At 41.7% G+C, this 19,065-nt stretch overlaps 1 protein-coding gene across 1 annotated transcript; it reads right to left on the minus strand.

Annotated features, from left to right (window-relative positions):
* Positions 1-1,528: 1,528 nt before the first annotated feature.
* Positions 1,529-17,618, minus strand: fam189b (family with sequence similarity 189 member B; the record flags this gene model as incomplete). The annotated part of the gene is made up of 20 exons (XM_083917817.1): positions 17,084-17,618; positions 16,092-16,152; positions 15,776-15,836; positions 15,570-15,647; positions 14,311-14,400; positions 13,996-14,061; positions 13,802-13,852; positions 8,037-8,093; positions 7,357-7,464; positions 7,083-7,199; positions 6,035-6,142; positions 5,686-5,846; positions 5,469-5,568; positions 5,214-5,304; positions 4,151-4,448; positions 3,294-3,655; positions 3,168-3,209; positions 2,195-2,370; positions 1,920-2,063; positions 1,529-1,783 (listed from the first exon to the last, which is right to left on the minus strand). The coding sequence occupies exons 1-20, from the start codon at positions 17,205-17,207 to the stop codon at positions 1,529-1,531; spliced, it is 2,550 nt and encodes an 849-aa protein (XP_083773943.1). The 5' UTR covers positions 17,208-17,618.
* Positions 17,619-19,065: the final 1,447 nt, after the last annotated feature.

Raw genomic sequence — 19,065 nt, forward strand, 5'->3', positions numbered from 1 at the left:
TACATTTTTTAAATTAGGTACATACATATGAATGTATCCGAAATGCGATTTTACTGTTATGGGCGTCAAAATCATCACTTAGTGAGCACACCAAAAATACTTTCCAAACATTAAAAACCTCCAATCTGACATAAATATTGATACGCTTCAATAAACCCAGTATCCAGAGTGATCACACCCATCATATGTTCGCAGCTCAAGGCTTTTTTTTCATTAACCACCCTTCCACCACCCCTGCTACCCCTCTTTACAAATTTATCTGTACATTTATTGGAAGGGACTCTTCGTGTCATCAGAGTCGCAGTGCAATTTACACCTCTTTATCTCACAGGATCAGGCTGCTTTAGCCAGTGTCACAGATATGCATGTGAACTTGAAATATTTTTAAACCCTATCAAAAAATCAAATTAGAATGCAGAAACATGTTTGGAGCCATCTGGCAGGAAACTTCGGGAACACTGCGCATCTTTGACTCTGACCTTCCCCTTCAGCTGTCTAATAACACAAACACATTTCAAATGGCTATTATCATAGGTCTTAGGTGCAAGAGGAAAAAAAGTAAGAAGCATTGTCAAAACATGCAGATAAAGACATTCTGAGGACATGTTACATAGTTACACAGACGGTCAGGATTGAATGCACAAGGCTCCTGCTGTATTCGGGAGGCTGTAGCAAAACATGCACATATGCAAATCAAACCTGTCCAGGGGCCACCAACAGAGAATACATTTCAAAGGCTTAGCATGTGTCTGTAGTGTAGCGTGCATTAATGTCAATGTTAAAATGCTGGCTGCCTTTTTTGTGAAGGCCAGTGTGGAGATGGAAAAACATGGAGAAAATGGGAAACTGCATTGCAAAAAAGAAAAAGACCAAATTAGCAACTCGGTAAAGGGTTTTCCATGTGAGAGCATTTGTCCTCATGTGCAACCTCATCTGTTTATCTAACATTGTACTCAGCTAACTATATGTTTATTGAGATGCATTTTCTTTAATCAATGGAAGACAAAATGAGGGTTTCCTGTGGATGAATGGCAATATACAAAAGGGCCAGAGGTATATTGCAACCCATAATTATGTAATAGACTGAATGTACATGTGAGTTAATGGTTGTTGAGTTCTGTCTCCGGTCTTGAGAAAAAAAATATGTTACCAAGTCAGTAATGAGAGAGGGAGAGGAGAATACAGCAGAAAATATGCCTCTGGTTGGTTGTCTCGGCCAGTTGTGGATTTATTCTCTCTCTTAGGACAGAGACCAAACTGCCCAGAAATAAGCAACAAGTGACTGTTTCACTGATGCTGGACATTGAAATAGTGTGAGCTCTGGGCAGATGTTCAGAGAGGCAAACAGCACCACTGAATAAGGCTTCAGGAAACAGAGGCGAAAAAGAGGAAAAGGAGGAAAGTTTTCAAATGTTCAGTACTACAGTAGATAACTCCATAAACTGCCTCACAATCTCATTTTCATGAACCTGCCTTATTTCCTCCCTCATATGCATCCTATTTCCTTCTTCTATCCCTCCTCGCCTCCTCACAGTGCAGACTCTGAGTAGAGAGCTCCTGATGACCCATGCGGTGGATGAGGTGTCACTAATCGACGTAGTGACGCAGAGGACGAGGAGCTTAAATCTCCACAGCTGCGCAGGTGCATCCCCTCTGGTGCCCGACTGCCGTGGTGCCGGTTGTGTCGACTGTCACTATGGGAATGGTGGTGTCCACGGTGATGAGGGTGATGGGAGTGATGGTTGGGGTGTCCTCTGCTAGTGTTCCACGGGGTCAGCAACACCTGGAGATGAGTTAGTGAAGAAAAACTTTAGAAGAGCAGATGACTTTACTCACAGAAGCACTGGATTATTCGGATATAGTGAATTTGAAATAAAGGGAAATAAATGAGCTTATAATCAGAACTGGTGTCATACTTGTTCCAAGGGCATGTGGTTGGTGGCAGCGCCCTCAACGCCAGTCCTCCTCTTAGGCCCCTGACCTACGCTCCCAGCATGGTCGGAGGAAGGCGATAGGTTGCGTTTGGAGCGCTGCAGGAAGCGAGCCACCAGACCACGAGTCACCTGAAGGACAAAGTAAAAAGATCAGTGAAGGGGGAGTTGAAATAAGACAATAGTCCAGCTTTTGCTAAGACTTCCATGGTCACTAATTTTAAGTTCTTGGTTGCTTCTGTATAAACTACTTTCAGACTAACCTTAAGGTCTCCTAGGGAACGGTGGCAGTCTTTAGGTAAACGCAGCGGTGAGGTGGGTGGAGGTTTGGAGGGGAGCTGCACCCCAGTGGCAGCTGATTTCATGCTGCCTTTCCTTGGCAGAGCTTCAGCAGGAGGCAAAGAGGTGCGGGGCAACAAGCATGCCTCAGAGGATGGACCTATGAGAGACAGAGTCAGAAAAAAAAGGAAATGATTTTTGGCAAAATACACAAATACTAAGACATCTGATATTGATCTGTATTCATCAATTCCATCTTGGTCAGGTGTAAGACATGTTTCGGCTTCACAAATATGTCGCCTTTTTTTTTTTAGCATACTGTATATCTGCACACATGGAACACTAATGGAATCAAATAATATACCAACCATGTCAACACTATAAATCTACCAAAAGGTACAAATTAGGCTACTTAAACTCTAAAAGATGAAGCTTCATATTGCACAATTCCAACAGACCATCAGCCACTGCAGATCTTTTGATGTGTCCCATGTATATCCATTACTTTGCCGTGCCAGTCTTTGATAGGAGAAGAAGCGCAACATTCATAAATCAGTATGTGTTATTTTAAGATAACTTGTAAATGAGGAACTGGTGAGGCATATTATTGTTTCCACAGGGGAATCTAATTTATCAATCTGTAATTAAATCCACTGCTAATTTAAGTCAATGGAATAGGTTCATAAATCACATGCACTCGGGACAAATCCACCTTAGTTTAAATATGTAGTTTCGTAGAGGGTTTAATAAATGATTGCCACGTTAGGCGCAAATGTGTTGAATTATAGATGTGTGATCTTTTTAAAAAAAAAAACGTTTTAATTGGACAGTTGAATGGGAAAAGAGACGGGAAAGAAGAGAGAGGCGATGATGACAGAGCCAGATTTGAACCCAGGATGTTTTGCGCTATAGACCCCTGGGCCATCACATCACATCTTAAAGTCCTGTAGCTCTTACCTGTGTCTATCGATACTTTGCTGTCTCCAGAGCCAAAGTCAACTACAGAAGAGGAGATACAAGGACAGGTTATGGCAATTGAAATAGTAATGCAGTGTGTGTTACTCCTTTTTGTGTCTAACTTACCTGTATCAGTTGAGGAGCCGAGGCCTGGTTCACTGTGGGACCTCACAAGACGTAGAAGCCCTTCGCTTCCCCTTCTTACACTCTCTCCAGCCTTCTCACTCTTCCCAGCCCTTCGTCGAAGGTACAGTGGTTGGCCCGGGACAGGTGGCACATTACCATGACCACCACTCTGCTCATTGGCAGCTGAGGAGGATGAAATGGGAGGAGCAGAGGAGGTTGGGGTAATTCCTTGATGTGAGGGAGTAGAGGGGCGAAGACAGAACTCTGGGATGGAGGATCGCTGTGGAGAGGTGGATTTTTCTATTACTTCCAGCTGTGAACAGCTACTAGCTAGCATGGCCTGGCGACGCAGTACTGGAGACCTGCAGCACAAAACAGATGAGCACAAAAAAACACCATCAACTCTAGAGCTTTTAAATTATTACATTGATTCTGCATATGTGTGTGTGTGTGTGTGTCCAGAGGCGCCGCTTTACAGCAGGCAAGGCAGGCGACATGTTTGGGACCCCAGGTCAGTAGGGGGCCCCTGAGGGCAGACTAACGTTAAACTACAGCAGTGACAATGTGCAAAGGTTGCAATGACAGTAGTAGACCTGACATCTCTAAGGGAGCACCACCTGACCTGTTAAAAACTTCTTCATATTGAATTACAGGTTTTTTAATGTTTATATTCATATTTTAAAATAAGTTACTTTGAAAATAACTAAAATGTGCATGTGTGAACTAAGATTAAAAAAAATTACATTTCACAATTTTTTTGTTGGTGTCAGATTATTTATAACATAATGGTGCTAGTCCTGCAAATTTTTGCTCAGAGCCCCAACAGACTCTAGAATCGCCTCTGTGTGCGTCCTCACCTGTATGTGGTAGTCGCTGTGCTGGGTGAAGAGCAGGAGTTGGACCTCTCTCCTCTGAGGAAGCGCCGGGCTCTTGGTCCTCCTGCCAGAGGACTCTCTGGCGTCTGAGATGGGGGACCACGAAAGCTGATGTACTCCCCACCATCTCCTCCGTCTCCCCCCTCACAAATACTCCTGTTGCCCCTCTCCCCCTGGGTCCTCAGCCCAACCTCCATCAGACAGGAGTCCTCAGAGGGCGAGGAATCATCAGGGATGTCCACAATCTCCGACATCAACAGAGATCCACTGTCCATGGACACTAGTAATGAAAGTTAATCTGTTAGTGTGAAGGGACACATTTTTGCTTTTAGTTCGACTCATAGCACAGATTTTGTGTACCTACTTAAATACCACAAGCAATAACTGACTTTAATTAATGGCACATTTTATCATGATTTTCAGCATTATATTTTAAAATACAGATCTAATTTAAGCAGTTGTAGTTTCTTCCAATATAGACTCCCTGTTTTTGAAGTGCCCATAAAGCATTTACAGATCCTTTAATAATTTATTACATTGTTGACATTTTTAAAGGCTCCATGTTAATCTCATTTACAGGTTAATACTTATATTTTAGGTTTATACTAGAACATTTTTACACGCTTTAATGTTAACAAACACATTCATTTCCTCATGCTGTATGTCTGAATATTCCTGTATTCACACTCTCTGAAACGCTCTGTTATAGTGCCTGACTCTTTAAGCCCCCCTTCCGAAAAAGCCTAGTCTGCTCTGATTGGCCAGCGTTTATGGCCTTCCACCTCCGCGCTCTCTGAGTCTCTGCACCATCATTGCAGCTGGGGAATGACTGTAGCAACTGTAGCAGCACTTTCTACCTATATATAGTATAATTGTAATAACACAACCGTACTGAAGTCCTGACATTTAAGGTTTTCTGATCAGTTTCTGAAGACGGGCAGTGTGTATTTCTCTGTGGATTGGAGCATTTTCATACTTTCACAGTATTTATATAGTACCTCAACCGGCTTTATAATGAAAAAGACATGGAAATATGACTTTTTACAATACGACATCTTCTCACCTTCTCCACTGAAGGCGGTAGAAGTTCCTCTGTCTCCAGACAGCTCATTGCCATGGGAGTCAAACACTGTTGCCTTGACAGTCAAAACAGACATAGATCAGCATTGGACATCACACATAAAACACACATAGGACATCACACATAAAACACACACACACACACACACACACACACACACACACACACACACACACACACACACCTCACGCACGTACGCACGCACACACGCACACACACCTGACTTGCAGCTCTTTGTCCCATCACAGCTTCATAAGGAGGGGGGCAGTCAGTGGGGTAGAGTGGAACAGGGCTCTCCATGGAACCATTATAGGTGATGCTGGACGTTAATACAAAAATATTAAACAATCATTTTCTTGTCCAATGTGTCTGCATTCTAATCGTGTGCAAGGCTATTACATACGGCATTTATAACAATACTTATTAAGTGCGGTACCTCTGAGCATCTGTTTCAGAGCTGCAGGTGTACTCAGGAGGATAGTAGGGGGGCGGAGGGATGGGTGGGACAAACTCCTCAAAGTCCATTATGTTGGTCAGGAAGGCGTCCTGAGGAGTGGTGCATTCTGGGTTGACTGAACGAGAGCGATGTGGCGCCAGCTAGGAAGGTAGAATGGGAAACATCATACATACAACAGATATAATGGGCTACAACATTTGTATAACTCAAATGTTTCAAAAATGCATCCGTGTAGTTTAATCGCTGAGTACTTGTCATTCGTGAAGAAGAAGAAGAAGAAGAAAAGAGCCAGTGTGGAAAATGTAAAATGTGCTGTGTCTGTACTCACCAGGTGCACAAGGTCCAGAGAGAATATATGGATACTGCAGGTCACAGTGGACAGAGTACAGATGATGGTGGAGAGAATGCTGAGACCGCACGCACTGAACAAAAGGTCCTTTGGAGAAATACACATTCAGAAAATCAAAATCAGACATTATAAAGGTAATATATTGGTGGGAATATGTTATATATAAATGATAGGTTTGTAAATGTTCAAGTCTGTCTTAGAACAATAGTCAATAGGCGCAGTGGCGGATTAAGGTGGTCATGGGCCCCTAGGCTACTGTTTGTTTGGGCCCCCCTCCTGAATCATGCTTTACTAGAAAAACAAACCCAGCTAGAACAGAAGAAGAGTCTGCAACCTTGAAAAATCCTCTCAAATTAGTAATTTTCTTTAGTAGATCTTGGTCCCGCTGTTCTTTCAGTCGTTGTGCTTTTCTTTGTCCGGCTCCACAATCACATTTCCTTTCTGACAGTTTGCTGCTGTACTGTCTAGTAACAGTGAGTGATTTGACAACAAAACTGACCTTATGAACCCGGCCACATGATGGCAGCTGATAGGGTTAATGTGTCCCATATCTATCCAATCAGTGCCTTCATTTTAAAAATTGCTTTAAGGGCCCCAATAGGAGGCAATTTTTTTCCCCAAGTGTTTTAAATTAAAACAATTTTTTAAAGGTTTGGCCAATCCAAGGCCCCTGCACACCTGGTGCCCCTAGGGTTCAGCCTAGGCCAGCCTTTGTTAATCCGCCTCTGAATAGGCAGAGGTATGAACAACGAAATAGGTTTTGGGTTTCCCCTCAGTGTCAGTGTTTTCCCGATGTCAAGCTGCTGAGGAGGGATAGTTACAAAAAGAGGGAAGTTTGTATTAAAAACACTGTAACGTTGTCCTCCATCACAAGCACATTAAGGATCTTTTAATGGCGAGAATAATGAGGCACGGTTCACAGCTGGAAAAACCTGTTTTACTGTTAATATGAGCACCTGACTATTATTTTAAGACGGACTTGAACAACTGTGAAAAAATCTCCGGTATAGAGACACAGCCTACCCACCTTCAGCTGATGTCTGACTGAGTGACAGTCGGCATTCAGGTAGAGGACCAGGGTCTCCTCCTCTGTGATGGAGCAGGAGTGAGTGGGTGCGCAGCACACACAAAGTCCATTCTCCACCTACACACATTCCCATACACAGAGGATTGGTGTGAGGTACTGAAGTGCACACCAAAAAACATATTCACAAAAATTTCTAACATGTTCCCCAATGCATCTTGCTAGAAGGGCATTTCAGCATTGAGGCAGAAGACAACTCTTGCGTAATGTTGTGTACCTGGCAGGTGAGCATAGACTTGACCATCTGTGCGTTCTGGCAGGAGAGCATTGAGCCGGCCAGACTGAGGATCACACACACCGCGGACAGCAGCATGAACAGTGACACCTGCGGGGTTAACACAGAACAGTGTTTTGATGCGGAGCAGGGTGTTAAAACTCGTGCCGTGGAGGGCCGAGTTTTATTCTTCCAACCAAACACGATGCCGGGTAAGGAACTAATCAGCGAAGTTCCTGGATTGGTTTCTGGATGGACACTTTCGACATCCTCACATTTGCTGTGGGTTAACTCTACTGAATCAAAAAGCCTTCATACATATGCAAAATATATGCTAATAATAAAATGTAAAAAAAAATGTCCTCTCACTTTTCAACTGCTGTTTCCAGAGTCAAGAATAAACTTTGAACTTCAGCTTCTAAGCCAACATGGACGAGAAGTCCTTAAATTGACCATATACAATCCTACAGGACGATAGTGATGTTTTTGAATGCTCCAGAACAGCTACTAAAGGATACTTGAGGTGAGATTATTTTATCAACCCTTCACTTGAGTTCATATCATGTTTTAGTGGTGTTTTCAGTTAACCCTCTCAGTCATCCAGCATTGTTCCATGGCACATGGTTTTAAACCTGTAGCTAAGGGACTTTCAAGCTCCTTTTATCAGATGGACGTATACATACCACCAGAGTCAGAGGTCTCCTCCATGAGATTATTCCAACTATTCCTGACGCCACCACCTGCAACATACAATCAGAAAAACACCCTTCCAGATCTCTGCTATGTTCTTAACACTATATGTTTGTAGTTATTTACACTTACAAAGAAGCCTGCCCAGAATGGACAGGACTGCCTCACGCGGGCCGAGGAGGTGAAGGCCATGCTGGTGAAAGAGAAGGCCAGAACCATGGCCCCCAGGCCCAAGTGGCACAGCCCTAGGTACAAGAGCAGCCGAGCCCCACCGGGACCCCGGCCCGACATGCCCCTGCGGCTGTCTGACCAGCCTCGAGACCCCGAGGCTGAAGCCACGCTGCTGGAGTCTGACGGCGAAGGCATGTCAGGTTCCTCGATGTGTGTGTGTGTGTGTGTGTGAAGGAGGGTGGGAGAAGTTTCACACTCACTCTGGGTTCATAAAACAAATCTCAGTCGTGTGGGTAGAAGTACAGGCGAGAAGAAGATGGTAGAGACATAACTGCCGGCTTCAGAGCTCCACTCTGTCACAATTATGCACCAAGCCCTCCAGGGGCAGATGCCATAGGTCCTGCGCAATCCCCCATGCTGCGCACTACAGTCCAGCAGTGAGTCCAAGAACTCTGTCAGCAAAAAGTTGAGAATTGAGCAGCCACTACACACTCGCAGCCATCGTTCTCACCCCATTTGACATTTCAGCCATGACACTAAGGTAGCTTATAGCTCCACTGGAATCAGTGTCTCTCTCACCCCATGCAGTTCACAGGCCACTATCACCTACAGTCTATACATTCTCTTAATAAAGCACAAACAATCATATAAATGGAACTTTTTGCAAGCTATATACATCATTGTCATACTCGTTTGCTTTTTTGCGGCTCCCTCCTCTCCATCTTCTTTCTTCCACCTCTCCCTCCTCTCGCTATAGTGGCATTGCGGTAACTGGAGACCGGAGCAAGGCCTCAATTTTTTTAAAGCATCCCATAGAAAGCAGCTGATCGCTCGTTGTTTCACCCCCCACACAGCAGAGAGCCGCTCAGTCCGTGTGTCCAATCAGAAGGAGCAACATCCGAACATGTGCGCTCAACTCCCGCGACCTTATGTTAGGTCCTCATCCTGTCACGGGGAGGAACAAAAAAAAAGACTGTGTGTCGAGAGCAAAGCCCCAAAATCACATAATCGGTTCGTTTCGGGAAGCGAGACTAATTACCTCGACGTGAGCAGGAAATACATATCCTTCATCGATTTTTTTAAAAACTGCACACAAAAACCCCCAGAAAAAAAACAGCAGCCAGACTGGAATTATTCTTTCTTCACAGATTTCGATCTTTGACAACTCTACCTCGGGGGTTTTGCGGTGGTCCTCCACACGCACCTAGACCCCCCCTTCCTCCTCCTCCGCCTCTTTCCTCCCTGCAGTCACGCGGGCATCCCGTTCAGCCCGTGTGTTTGTGTGTGTGTAGCCCGTTTACCTCACTGCCTCCCACCAGACGTCACATGAACATAACATAGCCTTCCTATATTTGGGATGACATATTTAAATCCATCCAAGTTCATTTGTAATTCCTCTTCTTTTTTTGTTGATTCGCCCCTCCCTCTGCTGGCCTCGCGTTTCCTCCTCTGGTCCTCGGTACAGCTCTGGCTCCGAGAAAGGAATGTATCGTGTTTGCAAACCGAAACCTGCCCTGCGTGATGACAAGGCACGCAGGACGAAGATGCAGTAGAGCGTCGTGGTGCTGATGCTGGAAAGGAGGGGCGGTTGCCTAGCGACAGGCTCCAGCCCCCTGGTCCTGCAGCAGTGAGGAGGAAACACCATCACCGTACTGGCCGCTGTATTGGGAGGAGGGTGGATAAGAAGAAGGGAACGGGGGTCCTATAGTGAGAATGAGTGCCCCATATAGGTGCCTGGTCTAATTTAGGATATGTATGAACCAACAGTGATGTGCCAACAGACGTATTTCCTTTAGTGTCCTTGCAGACGCAAACCCATCTTCTGCTCTATAACTGTGACCTGCCTCACTATGTGAATTAGAGTCATCTTCATTTTGGTCTTAAAAAAGTAAAACAGTAATGTACCCGAGGGATTAAACAGCCAAAACCCAACAATAACATTTCAATACTGTGTAACATCCACTGCAATACTGTACTGTAAATACAACTGAACATATATTTTATTGCTTCTAATATGTTCTTACTACTACTCGTCGTTCCTAGAGCCTCCAAAAGTAGAATGGAGGCAGAGCCTCAGCTACCAAGCTCCTCTCCTGTGGAACCGACTCCCTAGTGTTGTTCAGGAGGCAGACACCGTACCCTTATTTAAAAGTAAACTTAAAACTTTCCTCTTTGATAAAGCTAGGGCTACTAGCCCTTAGCTATGCTGCTATAGGCCTGGTCTACAGAGGGATAATACTGTTCCTGATACTCTGAGCTTTTCTCCTCTCTGTTTGTATTGTTCATGTCTCATCAAAGCATTTTACTAATCCAACCTCTTTCCCGGAGTTGTTTGTGCTTTGTCATCTCGCAGGTCTCTGCTGATCGTGGTGGTGCCTGCTGCCGTGGTCCTGCATGACGCTCCCTGCTGCTATTATAACTGTTAGTCATATATACTGTCGATAGTCTTATAAATCATAAAATTTGTAGCCATAAAAACACCATAAGTAATATATGTATCACAGCTGTTTTTACCACTATATATATATATTACTCATCACTGATCACATTTACCACCATAATTATTATCATTGTCATATTCTCACCTTAGCTGTGCTTGTTTCTATTATTCTGCTGTATTAACTGCCATAACATATAAGTCATATTCACATTACTATAGATATTATTATAGTTAATGTTACTTTTGTGGTTGCTTGCATCTCTGGGGCTGTCCCTTTGTCTGTCTTTGTCTCTCTGTCCATCTGTCTGTCTTTTCTCTCTTTCTCTCTCCTTTTCTTCCTCCACAACCGGTGTAGACAGATGTCCGTCCTCCATAGAGCTGGTCTGTCCGACGTTCCTGCCTGTAATAGGGAAGGTTTTCGTTGCCACTGTGTACTCAAGGGGGGAATGTTGGGTCTATGTAAATCATAAATAAGACTGTAAATAAACTTGAATTGTATTGAATTATATTATTCTAGTCTATTTTATTCTACTATGTTTTATTTTTTAAGTCTTTTTACTTTCACTAGTTTTCTTTAATTTATATTTTTTCTTTAATATTGCCTCCTAAACTTATTATTATATTTTATTTGTCCCTCACTGTTACTACTTACCGTTTTTCTTTAATGGAACACGTTCGTAGTTGTATAACCGGAGTGACAATAAACCTCTTGAATCCTAAATTTCTAAAAACAGACCATGGCAATGACCGAAACATTGTAGGCTGGACCCTTCATACAGAAAGATAAACTGTATAATAATGGAAAAACAAAACCTCATCTAACGCATATCTATGTGTCTTGGAAACGGGATCCCTCTGTTGCTCCTCTTGAGATTCCTTCCTTGTTTCCCCATTAAAGGATGTTTTGGGGTGTTTTTTTTCTAATAAAAGTGATTTGAAATAATAAAAAAATTGTCTTGACTTGCCAACGTGTGGTTTCAAACTACAACACACACATCTTGTTTATTGTTTAACATTTTTTATTAATCACGTCTTAAGTCTTGTGGCAGGTTTAAAAAGACACTGCATGTGAAAGAAATGCATAAAAAAGCAGATACAGGAAATACAGTATGTCTGTCTGGATCAGATGAGCACCTTTAATTGGAGTCGTCTTGAATGATCTGAAATTGCCTCAAAGCGGAGACCGTCTTGTCAGGTGTAGCTAATGTGTGGGAGTGTTTAGTAAGAGATTAACCAGGCACTTCAGATAAAAGGCAAGACCCACTAAATCAATTCAAAGTGAGGGACACATCCTGTCCATTTACTTGCTTTATCCATCATTCTTTTATCCCCGCACTCATCTTCTCATATTGCACTTATCTCTGTTCCCATCGTCCACATTCTCAATCCATTCATCTGCTAAAACCAAACTTAATTACCACCGGTGTTTGTTTCAGATTCAACTCCATGCATCCATCTTGTTTGATTCATTAAACCAAAATAGACTCAGGGTTTAATGGTAAATAGCATCTGTTAGTGTAGATTCTGTTGAATTCATTAAAATACTGTAAATGATTGAACTATCTCAGTATTTCTCAAAGGAGAAGCACATACACATGATGAAATGGAAGTAGAAATGTTACAATTTAGTCATGTTCAGTCTATGACATCTGTGCAATGTCTTTATGGTCCCCTAAAATGTTTCCCCTCTCTCTCTTAAGACACTGCATGAATGGAATATATACAATATTAATTGCAATTTCCCAGCTTGGGATCGATAAAGTATTTATATTCTATTATACAGTGAACTGACAAAAGTGTACCGTATGTGCACTGTGAACCAAAGATGTTTTATGACTCATTAGTTAAGCAATTTACCAATGGAGTGCTGCGGGGATGAGTCCTAAATACTCGAAATGAGTGAGCATTTTTGCATTTCTGGTTCCTTGTCTCAAAAGCAAATCATTTTTGTTTTTAATGGATTTTTTGGTTAGATGCCTGAAATAAGGCGTGGGCTAAAACAAACTAAAGAGAATTTTACATTTTGCTCTACAAAATAGACTAAAATATGTCGGAAAATACCCCAATTGTTTGCTTGTTGCTTGTACGTGTCTTTAAAAAAGGTGGTTGCTAACAAGTGGCTAGATGAGACTACTTATGTTGTCACGCCGAACACGTGAAATCAGTTGGAAGCTAGTGGGTGTTGTGGTTCATGTGTAGGCTAACGTTTTTACTTCTGGCGATTGCCTTTACGCTCAAATAGTGGTTCATGTGTGAACATTATCCTTCTGAACAAAACATGTAAGTGTGGAATATTCCAACTGGCTTTTTGTTGACTGATTCAGGGCGATAAATACTCTGTGTTGTCTTACAAAAAAACGTCATGCCTTCATCACTCTACTCTGTCCAGTATTTAAACCATCCAACAGAATCTACAAGATGCGCGACAACATTCCTACTGTCTGTGAATCAAAACACTTTCAATCAAAACCTTCCTCGTCCACTAAGCCCCTAAAAGCTACTACTGTACTCACACATGAGTAAAATTGTTCTATTACGCAGTTTTTTTGTATTGTGTTTTTTTTTTACATAATTACCCAGTTTTAAAAAACAGTGTTGTTGTAGGGAAATACAATGTGGGATTAGAAATGTTACTTTACTAAACATGGCGGGTACTGCTTGGTGAAATACTGTGTCACTTGTCTGTTTGTGCTATCCACTTTGCATGACAATAACACTATGACAGGAGATGTGGCAGTTCAATGGGAAACACAGGCACAGTCACCTCGATATAATTCGGTCTTACTTACAAGAGTAGTTTCGGTGTAAACATATAGTTTGAGGACCTGTATGTACGGTAATCATATGTGAGCCCACCAGATGGAGACAGAAAACCTGCTGTGCTGAAATTCTCCCTAGTAATACTGATGTGCTCTTAAATTTATTAACTTTCTTACGTGTGCTGGCAAACCTCATATCTAGAGAAGAACACATTTTGAAGATTTTTTCTCTGTGCTGCTTGTGATTTTCACCTCTCGGCCTGTGGGGCCCTGTAAAACAAGGAAATACAGACAAAGAGAGGAAATTACAGACATATCTAGAATAACATACAGCCTTCATTCAGGGAGGTATTAATGCTTCAGTTTGGAATTATTTTGCAGAACTTACTGGTTTTTTGCTTGATTTATGTAGTATGTCAAGTGCCAACGACATAAAAGACTAAAGAAAACATAGAAAGGTAGAGAACATGAAAGTTAAGTTTGCAGCATTTGTAGCAAATGAAGACATCATAAAAAAAGACGCTCATAAGTTTAATGACGTATGAAGAGACCATTTTGTCCAGCGGTTACATTCTAGCTCACCTCCTCCACGTTGATGCTGGACTTTGCACTGGTCTCAAAGAACCTGATGCCATGATCTTTTGCCAACTGTCAACAACAAACACAGAGCAGATTACACAAGGTCAGGATACGGTTAATAATCACTTCCTGCTTCTTATCTAAGCAAACGTGAGGCGGATACATCTGAAACTTGTGTGACACATTCAATCCCTTCCTCAAACATCATTTCTATTGGCTCTTTCTCACAATGACTACTCCATCTACCACAACACTGCAGCATGGCTGTGTGGAAAACAATACAAAACATAGGGAGAGTTACAATCCTGGTCTTCTCACCTTTTCTCCTGTCTCCCTGGAAACTTTCCGCTTTGCTTCAATGTCACACTTATTGCCTAGTAGCATTTGACTGACCCCAGCTGATGCATTCTGGGAAAGAAGGAATGCAGTTAATTGATTAGTTGAGATCAAAATGGAGAAAAGCAGCCATCTCTACATCGAGCAGAATAAGCTGCACTGAACCTGTCTGTCTAACCTGTATTTATGACGAGGGTATCCTCAATGAAATGATTACAGAAAATGATGGTTAAAAAGTTCTGACATTGAGCCTGAAACATTCAACAAAGACCGAGAACAGAGGATTCTCTGTATGAATGCCAGACACGTAGTTCAAGTAATTTGGTCAAAGTCCTTTTTTCTTGGTCAAGTCAAGTTAAAGATTATGTCAAGTTGAGTCTTTAGCTAAATCAACTCACAAGTCACAAGAAATATAAAGCTATGTGCGTCCTGGTAGAATAGTGGTTACAACCCATACAACAAATGTGCTCGCCTTGTTTCATGTCACTACTCAACTGCCCTCCATCTATTAAAGCTAAAAATGCCCTAAAATACTTTGAAAAAATTAAATAAAAACAATACAGTGTGTGAAATGATTTGGTTTCTTCTCAGTCAAAAGAAATCTCCCCCGAAACCTCTGAAATAAAAAGATGAACAGAAGTACACTTCATTTTTTATTTTTTTTTAAAGAAACAATGTGCCAGCTCCTCATGATAAATCAGCTCTTCATACTAGATGTGGACAGTTTTTCATCAGGAAATATTAATCTGCAATTCATTTCCTAATCAATTGATCATATCAAGGCAATTTCAAGCTAACCTGGGAAGCATTCTCTGGAGTATTTGCTTTTGAAAACTAAATGTATTTGTGTTTTTGACAGAGATTCAAACAAATCAAGCCATTTGAAGTCATTTACAATGAGGACTTTTCCTGATTTTGACATTTTATAGACAAAATAATTAATTGAGAAAATAATCAGAAAAGAAGATTAAATCGCTACTGAAAATAATGTTGAGCTACAGCCTTAAAATTTGTTCAGTAAAAGGAAGTTCAAGATCTGTACAAGGGGTAAGAGTGGAAAGATGTTTTTTGTGTGATTTATGTGAACTGACTCATCAGCAGTTGTGCAATGACCCTGCGTCGTTGTTGCAGCAGTGAGTAAAGGCCCATACTCATGACTAATATGTATCCAACTGACTAAGCAATATTCTCTAAGTATTTCCTAATTATCTTTCACCAGGACTAAGTGGAAACAGCCTCACTTCTTTGATGCTCTTCATCCAGTTTTGGATGTTTTCGAAAGACTTCTCGTCTGTGATGTCGTACACCAGGATTATGCCCTGACGCGGAGATAAAAAAAGACACAGGATTTAAGGAGTCAGTCAAAAGGTACAGAGCGAGCACAAAGACACAGTGATGTCAACCATGATTATCCAGTCTGCTTGTTCTGCAGGCGTCCTGTGCTCACCATGGCTCCTCTGTAGTAGGCTGTTGTAATGGTCTTGAACCTCTCCTGCCCTGCTGTGTCCCTGCACAAAGCACACACAGTCAAAGGAAGAAAAATGTGCACTGAAGTATGCGCATCGTACAAGAACTTTAAAATACAACAGTCAAAAGAAGGTTGAAGACGCAAGAGGATGCATTTAAAATGCATTTTACACACGGCTATAGCACGCTGAAATGATGTTGCTGACGTAAAGTGACTGGAGAACAGAAGGGAGGCTCCTACTGGGAGGAAAAATAACAAAGCATTTCCAGACAAGCAACTAACTGTCATCTCTTACCAGACTTGAAGTTTCACTTTCTTTCCATCCACATCAATGGTTTTTACTTTAAAGTCGATGCCTAGAAAGAGCAGAAATTAGCATGGATGGACAGAGAATGAGTTAAATACCTCAGAAATGAACTACACACACACACACACACACACACACACACACACACACACACACACACACACACACACACACACACACACACACACACACACACACACACACACACACACACACACACACACACACACACACACACACACACACACACACACACACACACACACACACACACACACACACACACACACACACACACACACAAACACACACACTACTGCATATAGGTCATCCTCACAGGGGTGGAGACTAATTCATGGTGATTTTGACCCCTCAGTGCACTCCCATCCACAAGCAGACATGTAAGAAAGCCTGCAGGACGCAGTAACTTTGAGTTATGCTTTTGTCCATGCTGGATGGACAAGAAGACAGACAGACATACAGATAGATAGATACACAGACAGAGAGATAGACAGACAGGCAGACAGAGAGAGAGATAGTGAGAGACAGAGGAAGGGGGTTGTCCTGTAAAAAAAAAAAAATCTGTGTATGCCAGAAAGCCAACCATTCTTCTGGGAACGTTGAGATGGTAAAAGAGATAGGAATGAGGGTGGGTGGACCCTCTGAGTGAGAGGAATGAGATCTGAGGGAGAGATGGGGGAGTTAGTCAGGAAGGAGAGAGCACAACACACATTCAACAAGAGGAAAACATTCAACAGGAGTTTAATAAAAAGGAGAGGAAAAGGGGTAAGAGACACAATGAAAAATGAAAAAGAAATGAGAGAGCACGGACTAGTTGAGACACGAAAGCAATCTGTGGGAAACCAGTTTGTGCAGCATCAAATAAGAGGAAGAACGAAATGTCAGCATTCAGCAAACATTTGCGTCCTGAGTTTGCAGAGGCCAATCATAAGCTGGTACAGAAATGACACAAAACGTACCGATGGTGGAAATGTACGTGGAGTTGAAATTGTCCTCAGCAAAACGAATGATCAGGCATGTTTTGCCCACTCCGCTGTCCCCGATGAGTAACAATTTGTAAAGGAAATCATACTTTTTCGCCATGGTTGGAGCCGTTTCAGAGTTAAAGATGCAAGGGGAAAAGTTGTCCCTCTCCTTAAGTACTTTTCATCGACTCAAGTCAAAATCTCGGTTGTTATTGTGATTAAAATGACAAGAAATTAAAAAAAAAATCCATATAACGAGTGTGGATCCTCTTTTCCCTTTTTCTCCCCGACTTGTCACCGGTAAATTCCGATCCCCCTCAGTGCCTCCGTGCTCGGTTTGGACTGCGCAAGATAAAGAAATAAAATACATACAAAGTTGAACTGTCTGCAGCAGATCAGTCTCCAGCAGCAGATCTATTCAAGACTCTTTTCTCGCTTTCATCCAAAAGTCATTATCACTCCGTTTACACAAGTACCGGGGGTGGCTACGTGTGTGTTTTTTCTGCCTCCGAAAAAAGCCGATCCCAGATCCGCCGAGAGACTACGTAGTGTGGGAGTGCTTCATGGGAGTAACGACTCCAGACGTGCAAGTACGCCGCATGAACACAAGATGGGTCCGTGGGTCCGTGCGCGTTTTTAATTAGAGATCGCAGTAGTGAAAGAGGATCTCGGATCTTTTACAGCAGTAATACCACACTGTACAAATAAAAGTCATGCATTCAAAATTGATAGAATAATGTAAATATTGCTTTAATGTTGCGGCTGTTTCTCTCTCTCTTGTTCTCTTTGTTATTGTTTTACTTTGATTTGTTTTAACCCACGAGCCAAACACCAGACACCCACTGATTCAAACTGTTTTTTTTTTTTTACTTTGTTTATGATTAATCATTATAAATAATTATAAAGACCAGAGGACCAGGTACGTTTTAACCACTTCCTATCTCTTTTGAACATGAATTATATTATTTTATACGTAAGTCATGCGTTTGTTGCTTAGGATCCCGAGGATCCCATTTGCTCGTTTTTCTTTTTTTGCTTTCCTTTTTACTGCTCTTTTGCTTTATTTAGTTATTGTTATGTTTTTAACATGCTCAATAAAGATTAATAAAAAAGTGTGGCTCATTTTATTTACTTTGTATTCTGTTGTGTATTGTAATCTATAACAATATATCTAATTTAATTTGTTGATAATATTTTGTTTTAATAATCTGATCTGTAAAGTAACTAGTAACTAAAGTTACCAAAGACATGTAGTGGAGTAAAAAGTGCAATATTTCCCCTAAAATGTAGTGGAGTATAAAGTAGATTAAGTGGAATTACTCAAGAAAAGTAAAAGAGACCGAGAGGGGATACTTTTTGGACTTGACATTGCATTCTGACAGACTATGTATCACCTATCTAACCTTTTGCGACTGGCAGAGAAGGAAACCATCAGCTTGGCATATCTATCTATCTATCTATCTATCTATCTATCTATCTATCTATCTATCTATCCATCCATCCATCTATCTATCTATCTATCTATCTATCTATCTATCTATCTATCTATCTATCTATCTATCTATCTATCTATCTATCTATCTATCTATCTATCTATCCATCCATCCATCCATCCATCCATCCATCCATCCATCCATCCATCCATCCTTCTATCTGTCTGTCTGTCTGTCTGTCTGTCTGTCTGTCTATCTATCTATCTATCTATCTATCTATCTATCTATCTATCTATCTATCTATCTATCTATCTATCTATCTATCTATCTATCCATCTATCCATCCATCCATCCATCCATCCATCCTTCTATCTATCTGTCTGTCTGTCTGTCTGTCTGTCTGTCTGTCTGTCTGCCTGCCTGTCTGTCTGTCTGTCTGTCTGTCTGTCTATCTATCTATCTATCTATCTATCTATCTATCTATCTATCTATCTATCTATCTATCTATCTATCTATCTATCCATCCATCCATCCATCCATCCA

This window comes from Echiichthys vipera (assembly GCF_963691815.1).
Source record: "Echiichthys vipera genome assembly, chromosome: 8".
Lineage (NCBI taxonomy): Eukaryota > Metazoa > Chordata > Actinopteri > Perciformes > Trachinidae > Echiichthys > Echiichthys vipera.